This window comes from Lycium barbarum, chromosome 3, assembly GCF_019175385.1.
Source record: "Lycium barbarum isolate Lr01 chromosome 3, ASM1917538v2, whole genome shotgun sequence".
Taxonomy (NCBI): domain Eukaryota; kingdom Viridiplantae; phylum Streptophyta; class Magnoliopsida; order Solanales; family Solanaceae; genus Lycium; species Lycium barbarum.
The window spans coordinates 103427777-103447251 of NC_083339.1; the positions used below are offsets into that span (position 1 = coordinate 103427777).

The following is a 19475-nucleotide window of genomic DNA, read 5'->3' on the forward strand; positions in this document are numbered from 1 at the left end:
CCCATGTAATTCCACATACTTAGAAATAATTCCCAGCACTGTTTGGCAACTCTGCAATGTATAAACAAATGCTCCACTGTTTCTAGATCTTCTTGACAAAAGTAACATTAATTACATAATATAAAACCCCTTTTTTGCAGATTATTTTGTGTTAAACATGCCCCCCTTGTAGCAATCCACCCAAAGCCTGCTACTTTAGTAGGAGCCTTAGTCTTCCATAACATCTTCCATGGCCAGGAAACCTCCCCTTGACCTGATTGTTTTGTTAGCTGACTGTAACAGTTCCCAAAACTTACATATGTCTACCATAATCCACCCTTCACATTTCTCCATTCATCCTACTTTCCATGGATTGCATTTATCATCTCTTTCCAAACTTCATTACCTTGCATACAGTACCTCCACAACCATTTTAATAACAGACTTCTATTGTGAAGCTTTAAATTCCTCACACCCAGCCCACCATCCTTCTTATCTTTCATAACCATCTGCCATTTGACTAAATGAACCCTTCTCTTTCTTGTATTACCATCCCAAAGAAACTTATTTCTAATAGAGTTCCTTTTTTTCTCCACTGCAACTAGTATTGAAAATATTGCAACTGGTATTGAAAATATAGGCATTAGGTAAGTAGGCACGTATCAGCCTGCCCCCCAAGGATAAATATTGCTTTTTCCATGGAGTGAGTTTGTTACTACACCTGTCTAGAATACCTTCCCACGTAGTAGGATCATTTCTTTTTGCCCCAAGTCCAAGCCCTAAGATTACCTTACATCCTAGTATGTCAGCAAATTCCTCTATGCATTCATCTACATTAATGCCGAAAATACTATTTTTTTTGTCAGATTTATCTTTAGCCCAGTGACGGCTTCAAAAGCTAGTAAAATCCCTCTGAGATACAACAAATGCTTTCTCTCTACTTCACACAACAGTAAGGTATCATCAGTATATAGAATATGAGAAATAGTCACACTATCACCACCAGTTCTTCCAAAGCTCATTCCTTTTATCCATCCAAAACTTTCTGCCCTCCTTATCATCATGCTAAAAACTTTCATCACCAAAGTAAATAAATAAGGAGATAATGGATCTCCTTAAACTTAAACTCAACTGTCAGTTTGGCACTTAAACTTACCAAGTGATCATCTAGACACCTCAACTTAACACGTGTGCCTTCTGGACACACAGATCTGACCTGGCACAGTAACATGTATTACGCATAAATAGAGTTGAGATTTGAGTATTTCAAACGGTAACAAGACTTTTGATATAATCTCATGCACCAGTAATGCTTTCATATCGATAGACAAATGGATATGGTAGTATAAACCTAACATATTTATATGTTTCTATCTGGTCTTAACTTATGCGCTGATCTTGTTTTAATCTAACAGAAATGGCACATTTTTATTGTTTCATTTCATTAAATTTGGTGTGCTTGAGAAGCATGTACAGCTAATCGGAGCCAAAATATTATAGCCGTTGGAAGTATTTTGTAGTTAAGATTCGATAAACAGTAGTAAGAGACAGCTCTACATTATCAGTTAGAGACAGCTCTACATTATCATTTACATATACGCACGCAGCTCATGGAAGATCTTTGTGATACATTGTATGTGAACACCTAAAGTTTCCATTTTTCTACTTTCGATATCAAATAGTCTCCAATGTTTGTTGTTGCAGACTTAATAATCACTTTGAAAATGAAAAAGAAAACCACCAATACATGACAAATATTGTTCATGGTGTATGATTAATGATTACACTGATTATGCACTTTCTATTCTTTGATTTTTCAAAATAATCTTAGTAATGTGCCTGTGCCATGCTACTTGGTTAGACAAGTTTTCGATACAAGGGCATAATTAGGTTAAGCCCAGAAAAGTCAAGGGGGATAAGTGAACTTATCGAATTAACCCAATTAAAACTTTTGCAAAAGAGAACAGATAAAAACGAAGGTTCAGACAGTTTAGCATCAATATCAGTGACAATCAAGAAAACATCTATATAGTTTGTCTCATAAATATATATATCAGAGCAACCAATATAATAAACATAGATTTTCTTTTCATTGCACTAGTGATTTGTATATTCTGTTTTTCTGTGAACAAGAAAAGCTGGCAAATGTGTTGAAGACCCTAAATTCTAAAATATCTAAAATGCATTTCCTACCCGATGTACCTAGTTTGCACAGCAAGAAAAAAAAATGGAGCCATATACAAGCAGGTATAATGAAAGCTTTTAAAGCTCTCCCCTATTTCAAGTTCCTAAAGGAAATAGAACTTGTCTTTGTTACTAACTGGATCTTCTGGCTTTACAGTGGACTTCAAATGGTAGCCAACATTCATCTGCTAGGACCAAGAAAAACAATATTTCCCAGTTTTGAACTTTCTACCTGTTCAACAGAAGAAACAGGAAGCACCCACGAGGTTAGTTATGAAAGAAAAGGTCACAAGAAAATTAAGATAAGTCTATACTGCAATATCTTGTTTAGTTCCACAAGTATACTTCTCTTAAAAGTTGTACAAGTTAAACAAAGATGGACAACTAGTGACGAGCTTGATTCCAAAAGCTAATTTGCATATTTTATAGCGTAGCTCACTTTTTTCTTTTTTTTTTTTCTTTCCCGAGAGCAAGAGTGTAATATTACATTTTTTGGAGGAATATGACCAGTTCGATTCCTTGTGTTGATGGTTCAAGCGGGGCAAACTAGAACCTCTGTTGTGTGTTCGATTCTAGTTGTCTAAATCCTCCCCAGACCCCACTTGTGGGATTACACTGGGTATGTTGTTATCAAAAAAATAAAATAATAGACCACTTCAATTACGGCAATAGCACTTCTGTAAATGAATGCTTCTCTTGTACAGGGGTATATGGTATATCCCTTCTTTTGTACTGACCAGCACTATTTCCTTGGTTTTAAAAAAATAACAGTGTCGCCCGGGCAAGCTTGCGCGCACCTCAGCCGTACCACCGGAGAACTAACTAGCACTATCTTGGTGCTGATATATTAATAAATGATAAGACTTACCTTTTCAAGAAATGCTTGTATTAGCTTGTAAGCTACTACAAGCATTTCTTAGAGAACCTTGAGTTTATGTTAAAAGGCGGAATTTTTAGTATTGGAATGAAGCGGATGATAAATGAAGCATAATAGATAAAGAGAAGCATAATAAATATTGGGGATTCACCTTACTGAGCCCAACTAGCTTTGGATTAAGGCATAGCTGTTGCAGTTTTAGATTATTTTTTAACATAAACAATGTAGTAGTATTTGACTAATCTAACGGACTATCTTAAGATAATATGAAGGTTGTTGCTGAATCTCTATTAGTTTTGTGCCGAGGGTCTGCCGGAAGCAGCCTTTGTACCTCCCAAGGTAGGGGTTCTGCGTACATTCTACCTCCCAGCGAAACTCACTGGGTATGTTGTTGCTTGTATTAGCTTGTAAAAGTGGCACGATTAATGGTTGTTTCGGGATGACAATGCGAAGGGTAATTGGAGGAACTATCCTGCATTGAGTGGATAGAGAGAACTTCTGGCAGGTTAAAAGCAAGGTGCTATACCTACCCACATGTAACAAGGTCAATAGTATTTGGAACTTGGAAGCAACCCTTAAATGTTACACAGAAATTTTGGGTTCTGGACTTCTCTTTCTATGTATTTATTTTCGTTTGACTTCAATTCTACTATTTGTGTTAAAAGAACCATCAGTTCTTTTATTTCAAGAATTAGGCAGTTACAACACAGAGATATGGGTTATGAGATTTGACACGTTTGTGACTACAATTTGGAAAGGCCAATGCAGTAACCTTTAAGATCAAACAATTCCATCGAATTGAATATGATTGTATGTGTGATAGCATCTACAATACCAAGATAATCAATAAACCCGATTATTGCAATTGCTCTGGATAGCCTTTTTTAGCTTCTAGGGTCTAACATAGGTCCCCGATAGCATCTCGGAGACCCACCAAAGTACGAAAGCCAGGATCTTTCAGAAAACAGATTCCTATTCTCAGAGGGCATAGCGCATGGTGGATACCCCCAATATCTGTAGAAAGATTTCAGGTGCCCATTAACTAAAATATGTTGATGATTGACTCATTGACAGGCTGCGGGAACAGTTGAAGCCATACCCACTCTTAAAAGGATGTTATCCAAACACATTTCAAGTAATTGCAGTAAAACTTGACCTATTGACCACTTGGCTACCTTTGAGCACTAACGAGGGATCAATTGCGACCGCTTCAAATTGGACATAATCTTTGGTGTTTGTCATGTTATTCTATAGTATATGCATAAAAAATGTATTGGGGTTGTAAAAAGAACGAATGATACTAGAACAACAACTATTACTATGCTCTGTCCTGAATAAGTTAATATGAGTGGAAGGGAAGAAAAAGAGATGTACTGTACTTTATTCCATCCAAATTCAAAGGGGCTGAAAAGCTAACCTTGAGCAGTTGAGCTTTTATCTTCCCTGTTTTACTTCCTTTTACTTCCCCTCCTCATATCCTCCTCTTTCACCAAACATAGCATAGAACTCACCAGCACCTTCTTGTGATTTAGTTTGTAAAGAAAAGAGAGTTTAATGAGCTATACTATATATGAGCTAAAAATACTTGTAAGTTGTAAGCAGGAATGCTGCAGAAAAGTGATACATTCCTACAATGACTCACTTGAAGAGTTCAATGGTAAAACTGACGGTCAACTATTTTTGTACTATGCTACTTAGAACTTCTAAACAGGCAAATCATTAGAAGTAAAAAAGCAATATCCAGATACATAAAAAAAAAAAGTTTTGTAGAAAAGTAAAAGACTTTTTGACTCCATAATTATACTATATTTTGATTGGGAAATTTAAGATTTCGATCTTCACACTGAATCTGTTAGAAGATGCAACATCTTTAATGTTCAAATACTTGATATCATTCATATTTTTGTCTTTTGTATGGTCTAAAATTTTATGCAAAGAGTAAGTCTTACTTTCATGTCCTAGCTGCCACTGAAATTTGTTCACTAGATTTATATGCTACATGCAATTTTCTTTGTTCAGAAATAGCTTGATAAAGTCCTGAATTGTCATAATCTCAAGCTCAGAGTGAAACCTGATGGAGTTCATAGTTCATAAAAGAACACCATATTTAATTAAGGTAATTTTACATGATAACTGAGTAATCTTCGAGGGCCAATACGCATGGTTTGAAACTCAGTAGATAATGGGCCGCTCCTCTACCCTTCTCCACTTAAATAACAGGCTTTTGTCTGTGGCAGGATTCAAACTGTGATGTGCACCTAACCTAGACATCATGCAATATGCTCTTACCGCAAGACCAAAGCCCCCGAGAGTCCAACCTTTCATTAAGTTTCCACTTAAGATAACCAAGAATTGAATGAGCTATGGTTATTATAACCATCAAACAGAGTACTGCTGGGAAGCATCAAACATGTGTTAGGTCCATCATATACGCTAAATGCAAATATAGCTAAAGGGAAGTTCACTTCTTAAAATAGCTGATTTCCTTTTGGGTATCATGGAATTTCATAAATCATTATGTATCTTGGCTTGAGGAAGACATGGCAATCTATAATAGGTCTAGGGCACTTCCAGTACTGCAGGGTAGCTAGCTAATATCCTAACCTATGTTGCTCGGACTCAGTGTCGAGTGTCGGATACGGGTACGGATCTAGAGGTCGGATTCGGCATAATCTAAATTTTAAGATTCGGGGGTACGGATCTAGGTGCGGATACGGGTGCGGGGATTCGGCTAAAATAATTCAAAATTATAAGAAAAATAACTAAATCTATGCCTAGAAATAAAAAACAAAAATAATTTTTTATAGTTATGTTTCATTTATAATTAAATTTTAATTTTTAATTAACTTGAAACTCTTCTAGATACAATAAGTGTCCACTCTTCAAGAGCTCTCCGTTTCTTTCAATTTAGCCTCAAATGTTTTCTCAGATTGGTCCATGGATTTGGTCAAAGTATCCAATGTCGTTTGACCAGATCCGACACGAATCCGGTGTCGGTGTCGTGTCGTGTCGTGTCGGACACGGGTACGGCAGCAAAAGTGAAGGGTCCGAGCAACATAGATCCTAACTTGACATAATCTCTGAGCTCAAAGGGAAACCTGTCTGAATCTTGGCTCGAGGAAGAAATGACAATCTAATAGGTTTAGGACTCTTCTAATATTGCAGGGAATAGCTTGCAAATATACTAACTTGTCATAATCTCTAAGCTCAGAGTGAAACCTGCAGAATTCAAGTTCACAAGAAAACACCACTCGTTCATTAAGTTTCAACGTAAGAACACCACGAATTGGATGAGATATGTTTATTATTGATATCAAAGTCTTGCAAGGAAGCATCTGGAATGTTGAATGGAGCAGCTGGAAAGTTGACAGCACCATCAAGAAAATCCAGAAGATGATACCTGCTGGTATTTTTCGGAGCTTATGAAATGAATGAAAGGAATATAAACTGTTTTGGTGGACTATCAACTCCTAACCACTTTCTTAAGGCTAAATGTCTCTTGTATCTATATAATTGGGCCAATGTATACCCTGTAGATTCACATGTATTTTTTTTGTACTTCGTTAGCTCCCTGATCTTAAAACAGCCTTTTTTGTAAAATGAGCAAACAGGTTTTCTTTTGCTTCTGTATTTTGTAACTATTAATGCATGTTCTTGAGGCATTTAATGAAGACAATTACTACTTCGTCAAAAAAACAGTCTTGCTACGAAGCATCAAACAATGTGTTAGGTAATTTGTTTTTCTCCAATTACAAACATCTCGCATTTCATCATAAATACACCGTGACTATCCTTCTCTTTTCCCAAAAAGTTCTATGTTCACTATGGGCAAAAACCAGGTATGGTCTCCCATTGCATTCCCTAATCAGATGAATGGAAATATACAATCAAAAAGAAGTGCTAAGGGAAATATTATTGTAATTGGAGGGCAGTTATTTAACTAAGATTCTTTTCTTTCCATTTCTTAGCAAGAGGTAAGGTGGCGCTTGACTAATGTTGAAGCTACTGTAGATATAACAAGTGACATAACTCAACAATTCTTACCAATATATAGGAGTGAATGCTTGATTAATGTTGGAGCTACTGCAGATATAATAAGTAGCACATAACTCAACAGTAGTTGTTTCCTTATTCCTTATGTTTGAAAGATGAAAACTATAACTATTCAGCAAATAAAAGTACACATATGTACTCTTTGTATATCCTTTTTTTAAAAAAAAAAATATGTACTCTTTGTATAGAAATTTCACACTCCAGTGTTCTGGTGCTCTAACTGATAGCAACCAAGCAATATTCTACTGTTTCCAATACCACCACATAAATTTAAACAAGAGCAAAAGAAATTACCTTATGTAGGAGATCACTTCACTGATTTAGCAGAATCTCCCCATAATTCCTTTCTGATCAGCTTAAGAATTTCAACAATCTGCATTGAATAAAAGGAATATGTAAACAACACACAATTTGTACCTTTTACAATACAAGCTTCAGGGGAAACTGCAATTCGTCAATCTGTTGCCCCACCCCACCCCACATCCCCTGGAATTTGTTCACTAGCAGCAGGAAAAAGTCTTTTATCCCACTTGTCATTTTAACTGCAGTTACTGATAGCTCTACAATGTGTACCTCTCGCAATACAAGCTTCTAGGCAAAATTTGTCAAACTCCCCCCCCCCCCCCCCCCCCCAAAACCCCCCCAAGCGCCCAATCCTACCAATCTCCTGGAATTTGTTCACTAGCAGCAGGGAAAAGCCTTTTATCCCACTTGTCATTTTAATTGCAGCTACTAATAGTCTCCACATGATAACTACTACATTCTGTCTTCGGATGCAAAGGCCAGTTTCTGAATCTAGCAGCCTTAATTAGACATATTTTTAGTATTTGCAACCTTAAAGATAATAATTAAACAGATTACTTGCTTAAAAGTAAAATCAAGAGAACCCAAAAACACTTGTATTGAAGGGGAAAGTTAAATAAGATTTCTTTGAACAGAAGATTTGACTTACTCCAGGATAATGCTGCAAAACTGGTGAGTAGTGATCAAGTGCGATGTATATCTTTTCAAGTAAGCGCAAAAGTGTATCAACCTCATCTCCCAAAAGATCAACCTTCAATAGAGCAAACAATAAGAAATATCAGGCGAAGTATAGAAGCATGGATATATCAAAGCACGTTTTTCATTACGTAGTACGCTTGTAACTTATACTTGAAATCATTGCAGAGTTCACTAATATGAAAATGCTTTTATCAGAAACTACTATGAAGGTGCATAACCAAAGAAACATACAGGAAAAATACAATTTTAGGCGTTTCTATATCTTCATAGCTATCCAAATGAAATGGTATGAATACAATTATTTATATAGCTGACCAACTAGTTTGGGATTGTGACCTAGTTGTTGTTGTATAGCATGTAAATGAATAGAAATTGATGGAAATGGAAAATTTATCTTGATGTCCATACAATTGCTTATTTTGCCTCTGTATAGTTTGATCACTTTGGCATGGATCATAGCGACTAATGAGAGTTGGATTTTCAATTAACCTAAGTCAGCCATCTCTTTTTGGAGGCCGCACGTAAATAAATAACATACTCCAACTGGCTTTAATCCATATGCCTAATAAATGCAGGTCATTACCTCAGCCTCAGCCATTTGAAGGTCTGAACATCTTTTTTCAAGCCTCTGCCGGTACAATAGCACTGTTCTTCTAAGTGAATTGGTCTTCTTAACAAGAGAATTCAACTGACACGATGAATGATCCAACCTGAAAGTATTGGAACGATGTATTATGCTGTAGGCAAGTCAACACATTGTATAACTTCAAGAATTCTTATCTTCTGGCTTAACCTAAGTTCCATGTGTGTGTGTGTGTACAAGTGTGAGTTGGTCTGCCCCTGTGTGTGTTTATGCCAATTAAATAAAAACTGCACATGTAACTAGTGTTTCACTGTATATCATTATTAGTATACAATGATTAAGCCAACCTAAAATAAAAACATGGTGTTGATGCTTAATCCAGTTAAATATACTCCCGCTTACTATACAATACCTAAGCCATAACGCCTTTATACCTGCTTTTCGATGCCTCGACAAAAAACAGAAGCTAACCATAGGAAAAAGGCTTATAAACCACAACAAAAAAAGCATAATGTTTTAATGCTGAATTTTTTTGGGGCACATGTTGGTGCAGTAAACAGGTGAGGAAAACTAGGCACAACCGGAAGACTTAGCCGTCGTGTGACCTGTAGGTCACGGGTTCAATCCGCGAAAACAGTCTCTTACAGAAATGCAAGGTAAGAGTGCGTACTATATAGACCTAATGTGGTCTGGTCCTTCTGTAGACTTAGTGCACTGGGGTTGATGCGTTAAACAAAGATAGAGCGGAGGATCTTGGAGGATGAGGAGCATCAGTCTCAAAGGAGGTTACCGGATGTGTCAAAGAAAATGTTCTGATGCTTGTGACCTAAGAGTTTGTCCTGAAGGTTTCTAAATGAAGCTACTACTCTTTTTGATAACATTGAAACAAGTGGTACAGAAAGGGTTGAAATTGGTGACAACTGGTGCATCCGCTTTATCAAAACATAGAGGTAAGAAAAATATTACACATTTCCATAGTTTCACTATAAATCTAACCATTTTGGAATATAGGATTATTCAAGTATCATTTATTTCTTTTATCAGGCTTTTACCCATTTTGGAATTCTAGTCTGCCGATAGAACTTTTTGGTAATTAAAATTTTTGATAGGACTTGCAAATAATACATGGAAAAGTATGAGTTTTAAAGGTATACACTAATTCCATTATGAAACACATACCTAGCCTGATTTGTCTCCAGACTGCCACTCACCCTGCATTCAAAATCTTCAAGCATTTTTGACAACTCATGTACCCTACAAATTACTGCTTCCATATGCTTTCTTAGCTCAATTTCTTTGGTTTCATTTAAGGCCAAAAAGTACTGCCTCTCTTCAGAAACAACAAGGTCCATCTTTGCTTTGTCATCGGCTTCTTTTAACTCCTCCACCTTGTCTACAAGCTTTTGATTTAACCTGTGGATCTCCTCCTTCATTGCTTCAATCTGCTCCAATGCTTCTGCTAATTGAACCTTTACCGCCTCTAATTCCATATTGCTCTCAGAAACTAATCTTTGTTGCCTACTTGCATGTTCTCTCACAGCATTAAGCTCTTCAGTTACCAACTCAAACTGTTCCTTCTCCTTTGCTAGAGCAGTTGATGCGTCACTTGCTAATTTTTCCTTTTCATCCGCTGAACTTTCCAGCCAATAAATCATTCGCTTTAGTTTTTCCTTCTCTTCAACCTCCAATATTAATTCATATTCCTTCTGAATAGCAACTTCAGTTACCAACTCACATTGTTCCTTCTCCTTTGCTAGAGCAGTTGATGCATCACTTGCTAATTTTTCCTTTTCATCCACTGACCTTTCCAGCAGATAAATCATTTGCTTTAATTTTTCCTTCTCTTCAACCTCCAATTTTAATTCATATTCCTTCTGAATAGCAACTTCAGTTACCAACTCGAATTGTTCCTTCTCCTTTGCTAGAGCAGTTGATGCATCACTTGCTAATGTTTCCTTTTCATCCACTGACCTTTCCAGCAGATAAATCATTTGCTTTAGTTTTTCCTTCTCCTCAACCTCCAATTTTAATTCATAATCCTTCTGAATAGCTTTCATCTCAAGAAATATCCGACTTTCATTTTCATTCAAATAATCCTGGTACAATTCCTTGAGCTTGTCCTGAGAATCCTTGATTCCTTCACTGAAAATCACTCCATTAAGATCTTGCATTATCAGACACTCCAACTCTGAATCTTCAAGTTTAGAATTGCAAGTACTTTCGGCATTAATGTAAGCTTTTGCCAAAATCAAATAATCCTGGTACAATTCCTTGAGCTTGTCCTGAGAATCCTTGATTCCTTCACTGAAAATCACTCCATTAAGATCTTGCATTATCAGACACTCCAACTCTGAATCTTCAAGTTTAGAATTGCAAGTACTTTCGGCATTAATGTAAGCTTTTGCCAAAATAATATCATAAATGTCATTCATAATATGGAACTCCATGTTTGATTCATCAGCTTCGCTGCCTTTCTTTCTAATGAGATCCCTTAGGAAACATTTATACACTTCTTCCCTGACTGAAGCTGAAATCTGTGAATCTTCCACCACTAAATTGAGATCTCCTATCTGCTTCTGCATGTTTTCTTCAGCCAAAGAGTGTTGCAGACTCTTCTCAGCAGCAGCAGAGGCTTCGGACAATAGGAACCTCACTTCATTTTTCTTATCTCTAAGCAAGTCTCTTAGCTGACGATTTTCAGAAACAAGGGTGTCAATTCTTTCCTTCAAGTTATTCAAATTTGCAGCTCTTTGAGCAAATTCAGGACACTTTTCAGTCTCTACAAATATATCTTCTAATTTCATTATAACTTCTGGGATCTTCTTTCTAAGAAAATCAAATTCCCCCTGATCTTTCTTTTGCGGCACAACAGACCCGCTTCCTATCAGAGTTAGATATACAGCTCTTAGAGCAAAGTAGTCATCAGTTTTCCTTTCCAGAATGCATTCATGTTCTCTCTTCATCTTTGTCATCATATCATTAAAATAGTCCACCATTTCCTCCTGCGACATGTGTTTCAATGTGGCAGCTTCAAACTTCTCAGGTATATCGCTCTTTGAGTCCTCCACCTTCCCGTTTCCCTCCGAAATAGATTTTGAAGAAGTCAAATGCTCACTTGACATCTTACGGTGAAAGTAGTCAACATCCTGTGAACCATGTGAAGTCAGACGCCCTGTTTCTATACTAGACATTGACTTCAAAATAACCTCTAAGTCATTTCGTAGACTAGAGATCTCATTAAATTTCTCAATTTGAGCATCACAAGATTGACTATACTGATCCCACAATTTGTCCTCAAAACCTTCCTGCATACTCTGGATCAGATTCTGCATCACCATGGCCTCAACCTCCACCTCAATCAGATGCTCCTCCTGCCACCGCTCAACTGATGCCTTGGATAACTGTACCACTTCATCCATACGTGTAAAAATTGTATCCATGGTCATTTTCAGATGCTTCACTGTTTTGTCCACATGAACCCAACTTTCAGATTCTTGCTCTCGCAAAATGCCACCCAGACCCACCAACTCTGAACCAGAACCGATCCTCCTGATAGAATTGGAGCCTCTAACCCTATCAATGCCCTTCTTCAGCTTCTTGAGTTGATCCATTGCTGAATTTCTTAGTCCACCTGAAATCTCTCTCATCTTCTCATGTTCCCAGAAAACATCTGATAAACTGAAATGCTTCTGAAAATTCAAACTTTCTAGCTCATCCTGCAAGACGGGTGACCCCAAAGATTCAGTTTTACTCAGACCCACATCATGAAATTGCAAACAATCCTTTACTTTGGCCAATTCTATTTCCTTAGCCATTATTCTCTCAGCCGCCTCCTGCTCCACAGCACTTACCATTCCCTTAATAAGTGAGTCACTCACCATCCTCGAAACCGTTAAACGCTCATTTATATCTTCCCAATACAAATCAAAGTCCTCCAAAATCTCATCACCCAACATCTCACTTCCTTTGCCACCATTCATTATTCCCACATAAGCATTATCACGACATGAACTTATGCCACACCCATCACCAACTCCTTCATTCCCTAACACCTCTACGGTACCCATAATGTAAACATATCTGCACACAGTATGCAAATTTTTTTCATTTCCTCTCTATTGACATAATCAATTCAACTATCAAAGTGAAAAAGGGGAAAGAAGAAGATAGACTATACTATATTAGTAACAAGCAATCCTTTTAGCCAAATTTCCTAAATATTTGGACATAAATACCATTCCCTAACACCTCTACGGTACCCATAATGTAAACATATCTGCACACAGTATGCAAATTTTTTTCATTTCCTCTCTATTGACATAATCAATTCAACTATCAAAGTGAAAAAGGGGAAAGAAGAAGATAGACTATACTATATTAGTAACAAGCAATCCTTTTAGCCAAATTTCCTAAATATTTGGACATAAATACCAATTATAATTTCTAACACGAAACAGAAAACACTTGATCATACATCTGATCTTTAAACCTACTTACGCTGTACTTATTTACTTGTAAATACTGAATTCTTTGTTTAGCAATGGATAATTGCACCTCCACGGAAAAAAAAAAGTCAAATTTTTCATTTTCAATGTCATGACATGAAGACAGGGGCGGAGCCAAGTAGGGCCAAAGGGTTCATCCGAACACCCTTCGGCGGAAAATTATATTATATTTACAAGGTTAAACTTATTTTTTTATGTATATATAGTATATGTTGAATCCACTTGGATTCTTCACGTGTTTACTTTTTCATATTTTGAACCCCTTAGTGAAAATTTTCGCTCCGCCACTGCACGAAGGAGACTATAAACAAAACAAAAAAGGAAACTAATGATGAATTTTAAGAAAAAATACCAAATAGGTTACACAAATTAACAATCACAAAGACATACCTACTAAACAAAATACACTAAAATAATTAACTGAAGTTTTAGCTTTTACTAATACAAGTTCAGCAAACAAAACAAGCTCAACAAAGAAAAAGGTGTTGAAAATTTACAACTAAATGTGTGAATTTAAAGAGATAAAAACTAACAAGTAAAGCAATAGTAATAGTAATAGTAATGTAATGCAGAAGAAGCTTAAATGTGTGAACTTACAAAGGAAAGAAATTGAACCCTATTTTTGTATTGTCGTTGAAGCACTAGAATTTCCAAATTTGACCGTTAAATGCTAAATTATGCCAACTGTGTTTAGCTTTTAAGTAGCACTCATTGGAGTGTCAGCCTTTATTTTAGGGTTTGGAGGAAGATTAGCGAGAAAAGGCCATAAATAGTCGAGCAGGTCTAAAATGATCTCTTAACTATATACTTATGGATTTTAATCCTTTAACTATCCAAAAATTTATCAAATTTGATCTCCATCTATTTTTTTATACAAACAGCGTACAAACTTATACAAACAGCGTATAAATTCATAAACCTTTATGAGATTAATCGTTAAATCATTCCTCAGACCTATATTTCTCTCCCTACTTTTTTTTCCTCAAGTTCATTATTTAACGTCAACTTTTTTCCTTAAGTTCTCTCTCGTGTTTCGTAACTGACAGACTGCGTCGGTTAAAATCGACCCAGTCCGTCGATTTTATTAAAAAAAAATATAAAAAAAAAATTGATGGTCTCACGTCCTTTTTTTTTTTTTTTTTTGGAAAATTAAAGAATGAAATGTAGGAACTTGGAGTCAAACCCGGATATATTCCTTGGCATTAAAGGGCTTTACTAATAGACCACTGATATTTTTTTATTTATATACTTACATTGATTTAATTTATACTATTTTTTTGCTCTAAAAACCGACGGACTCCATCTCCATCGATATTTTAATAAAAAATAAAAAACCGACGGACTCCATCGGTTTATTTTAGAAAATAATATAACAAATAATTATATTTTTTCGCACATTTTTGTGCAAAAAATAATCGACGCAGTCCGTCGATTTTCTTAAATAAAAAATATTTAAAAAAATTATTGAAAAAATCGACAGAATCTGTTGGTCTTTCCGTCGGTTGTTTCCATCGGTTTTTACCAGTTTTTTAATAGTGTTTGAAAAGAATGGTTACAGAAATTTTGTGTCTGAGTTTGTCTTTTCGAATTTTAGAGACTCGATAGCGACAACAGTGCCAGAATGCTCTTTTTTTTTTTTTAACAAGATGAACTTGAGGAAAAAGAAGCAGGGAGAGACAAATATAGGTCTGAGGAATGGTTTAATGATTAATCTTACAAAGGTTTATGAGTTTGTACGCTGTTTGTATAAAAAACTAGACAGAGACCAAATTTGATAAGTTTTTGGATAGTTAAAGGACTAAAACCGATAAGTGTATAGTTAAGGGACCATTTTAGACCTAATAAAAGGACTATTTATGACCTTTTCTCGAAGATTAGCAGTACAAATAGAAAAGAAATGAGACTTGAAAGAGACGTTATTTACAGAATTACCATCGCTTTGAGTCGCTGTTAGAGCGTTGATTAAGGGTTTTTTCCCCTAAGAAAGCGGGTGAAGTTGGTAGGAAAAAAGTCCTAATACGTCAATTACTAAAAGCAATTTCCTATTGTTAATTGCACAATAAATAAAATAATACTAATACATAGCGCCTGTTTGGTTGATGTTCAACTGATCCCGACATGAAATTCCGCGTAAGATAATATAGTATTTAATTGAGAGTATAAAGAAAATAATCACTGCATAAACTAATATAGCGTTCGTTGGGCGATATTAGATATCAAATAATACTCGCATTAAATGCAAAATCATTATATTATTCTGTGCGAGATAAAATATGAAAAAGAATAATCCCTGCAATATATTAATCGCCCCTCAATCAAGCCATTGGTTAGGGGTTAGTAATACAAGAATTATAATGCGCAAATTAATAATTAATAAACTATAATGCAGTGATTATTTATTGTTGAATGTTTAGTATAATTATATAAAATATATATTTACTTCTTAAAAAAAGTTTGTATTGTTATATGAAGGTTAATATTGTCTTTTAAATTGTTTAGTTTATATATTACTAATATTTATTATTCTAATTTCATATTCTTTCTGATATAAAATAATGTATATATTTCCTGAATAATTTATGTAAATACTTTCTCTGACCCAATTTATGTGAATGTGTTTCACTTGGCACGGAGTTAAATAAAAAAAAACTTTTAAAATATGTAGTCTTAAATAAGTTATAAATATTTGTATAGTTATAAATCATCTCATCTATATCTATATATTATTAAAAGCAGAGGAAGAAGCCACCACATTAAGCCAAGTGGCATTACCAGAAAAGGCCACATGTAATTTATTATTAACTAATAACTGATTAACTGATTAAAAAGATATGCTTCTGAATTTAATTTAAAGTCCAATAAATTTCTTTTTACAATTTCGCGCGTTTGATAGGAACTGCTGCCTGCAATCCACGTTTGATTCAACTGCCCATTTATCATCTGTGTCCACATTCTCCAATTTCCTTTAATGAAAGAACTTCCGGAAGATGAAGTATGGGCGAAAGGTCAATAAGCCCAAACCATCACAATCTCTGTTCCCAATGTTTAACGTTTTTGCTATCCACTCCTTGCCCTCACATGCTTCTGTTGTTCTTATGGAATTCTATCAGGAATTAGCGTTTGCATTTCGCCTTATTCTTCAAGTGAAAAGCATATGTGTGTTTTGGGGTCAGGTTATTTGCAATGGTCATCATTTATAAACAAATTTTGCTGCTTTTCTGGAACAGATATTGTTTCTGTTTTTCAGGCGCACTGTTTAAGTAAAGACTGAAACCTTTACTTAAAGAAGAACACTATAATGGCGACAAAGGAGAAAAAAATTCCGTCGTAAAACTCAGAGTTCAGTCCCGCACTTACAGGTTTCAACCGCATGAACAATCAATGACTTCTCTTCAAATTTTCCTTTTTTATTTCAATTGTTTGAATTTTGTTCATTATTTGATTTTGTTGCATATGTGGAATCATGTTGGTACAATTACATGTGGCCTTTGGGGTCCACTAAGAGTTTTCTTACTTTGTTTGGAAGCTGTATAAAAGAGAAATGTGTCCAAATGGAACGGAATTGATATTTGTGGATTCATATAGCCCTTCAACTTAGTAATTTTCATAAAATGGACATTGAGGATTATTCATTAGTCAGTGTGTGAAACTATTTAACATACATACAATTTCTTTGCTTGGTGGTTAAACTTAAATCTTCCCTCTTAAGTTATGTTAATAGCAATAGATTTTTTGGAGATTCGGTTATGAGGACCCAGAAAAGTGAACCAATCTTGGACTTCAACAAATCATCACATGAGCAAAAACCACAAAGTTATACTCATGATTTACATAAAGATACAGTGGAAACATTGTGCAAAAACTCAAATGTAGCAAAAGAGTTGTTAGAAAAAATCATGGAGTTGCAACTTTTGCTTATTGTGTATGTGTGCTGACCAACATTATTCAGTCCGTGTTCTAAATTAACTGTAACAGGTTCCTCCCTTTTAGTTCTGATATCGAATATCTATAGGCTACTACAACAACTGGAAAAGCAAGGAGTATTGCTCTTTGAAGTAAGATTATTGTACTTCCTTGCTCTTAGCAGTATTCAGCTATTTGGTATGATATCTTTGTAGATAATAAAATTCGCGTCGAGAAATAATAATCAAGACAGGAAAATATCGCAACAATCTTTGTATTTAATTTCAGAATATGAGTGTTACAATCTCTATGATTCCTCTGATTCGTCTTTTCAACAATAAATTCAAATGCTTTTGAGCTTGATCTTGAACTTGATAGATTTGATCTTGACTTGTACTTGAATTCAAGGGCTTTTGAGCTTGATCTTGAATTTATGCTGGATCTGAATTTGATTTGAATTGATTCGTCACGAGCACTTTGATGGCCGTCACGAACAAGTGAATTTGATCTTGAACGCCTTGATATTTGATTCGCCTTCGTTCTTGATCTTCGGATATTTGAAACTTGTAGAGAATGCTTGCAGCTTGTAGAAAACTTGTAGTGTTTCATCCATGAGCTCTCTCTTGCTTCTTGTTAGAATTTCTGTCCCTTTTTTTGAATTATGAGACTCCTATTTATAGTTGTAGGATGGAGGAGTTGTGATAAGGACAGGCTTCTTTCCACCAATCAGAATTAAGCTGACATGCCGATATTTGATTGGCCGGAACATGTCACTTGTACACATGGCGCATCTTCATTGGCCTTTGATTTGACTAGGCATGCTGCATCATTTTGACACGTGGCATGACCCTATAGGCTCATTTATTTGACTTGGCGTGTCACGTCATTTGACATGTGGCACCAATTTGGGCCTCTTGAATAAGATGACATCTTGAGCTTGACAAAGTGGGTTCATCATATGTAGCCCAATTAAATGGACTAGCCCAATGAAATTGGTCCTTTAATTAAATCCGTATTTATTGGACTTAAATAATTGATCCAAATATACTAGCCAACAATATTTATTTGGACTAACATATTTTCGATTTAATATAATTCGAATTTTTTGTGAACTGAAATTTAATAAAATTTCGTTACCCACAAATGCCCCTACTTCAAGACTTGTCGGGGTGTAATTGTTGAAACTTAGGCAAGGTTTGAAGTATTTTTGTTTTTTGCTTGACATCATTTATTTGCTTTCGTATGCTTCCCATAACGTAGCCTTAAGTCATGCCAACCACCCTTTACTGACATGAAAGTCCTTAATCATTTGGTTGACTACACTTGAACCATCTAAAACAAACATCCTTGATTGGTGCCAAGTTGCATGTAATCCATTATCATGTAGTACATTTTTTTAACCCAAATATATGATTAACTCTTATTCTGTTTTCAAATCTTGCATCGCGTATCCCCGATTTCTCTTAGGATTCGCATACCGGCTGCTTCTTTGACACATAAGAAAATTTTGCCACCGCCATACATAGCTTAATCTTATTAGGAGACAAATAGCCTTATACAGATCCAGCTCATTATTTCCATAATTTGATTTCAACTAAAACACTAGCTTCTCAGTGCAAGTCCATATTGGAATAGAATTAATGTCACCGCTTTTGACATCTATAAATAGTTGTTCATTCTGCATTCTTTTAGCATCAACAACTCGTGAGCTTCCCTAGCAGACGTCGTGAGTCCGACTTGTAAAGTGATTTTTTTTTTTTCGTTCGGTTTTTTTTTTTCCACGAACATAGCAAGTTCTCGTTCAAGGGGATGACTCCTGCATGAAGAAGGTAATCTTAAGGTGCAAAGGGATGGATATGCGTTCCCACTTTAAGAATGGTAAGGTAGTCTTACGGCGCAAAGGGATGGACACTCGTCCCCGCCTTAAGAACGGTAAGGTAATCTTACGGCGCAAAGGGATGGACGCTCGTCCCCGCCTTAAGAAAGGTAAGGTAATCTTACGGTGCAAAGGGATGGATACTCGTCCCCGCCCTAAGAACGGTAAGGTAATCTTACGGCGCAAAGGGATGGACACTCGTCCCCGCCTTAAGAACGGTAAGGTAATCTTACGGCGCAAAGGGATGGACATTCGTCCCCGCCTTAAGAAAGGTAAGGTAATCTTATGGCGTAAAGGAATGGACACTCGTCCCCTCCTTAAAAACAGTAAGGTAATCTTACGGCGCAAAGGGATGGATACTCGTCTCCGCCCTAAGAACGGTAAGCTTGGGAAGCCTTGGAGGATTTGAAGACTTCAACTTGCAGTTATGGAAGATTTGAGACTTCATCTTGCGGACTTGGAGGATTTAAAGACTTCAACTTGCAAACATGGTAGATCTGAGGCTTCAACCTG

General features: G+C 35.9%; 1 protein-coding gene across 27 annotated transcripts in view; it reads right to left on the reverse strand.

Annotated features, from left to right (window-relative positions):
• The window catches only part of LOC132631666 (WPP domain-associated protein-like), a 40313-nt gene extending 26367 nt beyond the window's left edge, over positions 1-13946 (reverse strand). For 6 of the 27 annotated variants that reach the window (XR_009578967.1, XM_060347334.1, XM_060347329.1 and 3 more), the window contains exons 1-5: positions 13781-13946; positions 9858-12758; positions 8679-8805; positions 8046-8147; positions 7388-7466 (exon numbers count right to left, since the gene is read on the reverse strand). Coding sequence is in view for 7 of the 27 variants with exons in the window: in XM_060347334.1 (XP_060203317.1) it covers positions 7401-7466; positions 8046-8147; positions 8679-8805; positions 9858-12745 (3183 nt within the window). In the remaining 20 variants the exon portion in view is untranslated. Of the gene's footprint in view, positions 1-2047; positions 2396-4457; positions 4561-4631; positions 6441-7387; positions 7467-8045; positions 8148-8678; positions 8806-9857; positions 12759-13780 lie in introns of those variants that run through there. The other 21 variants (XR_009578976.1, XR_009578972.1, XR_009578975.1 and 18 more) reach the window with 12 other exon arrangements.
• Between the last annotated feature and the right edge of the window lie 5529 nt (positions 13947-19475).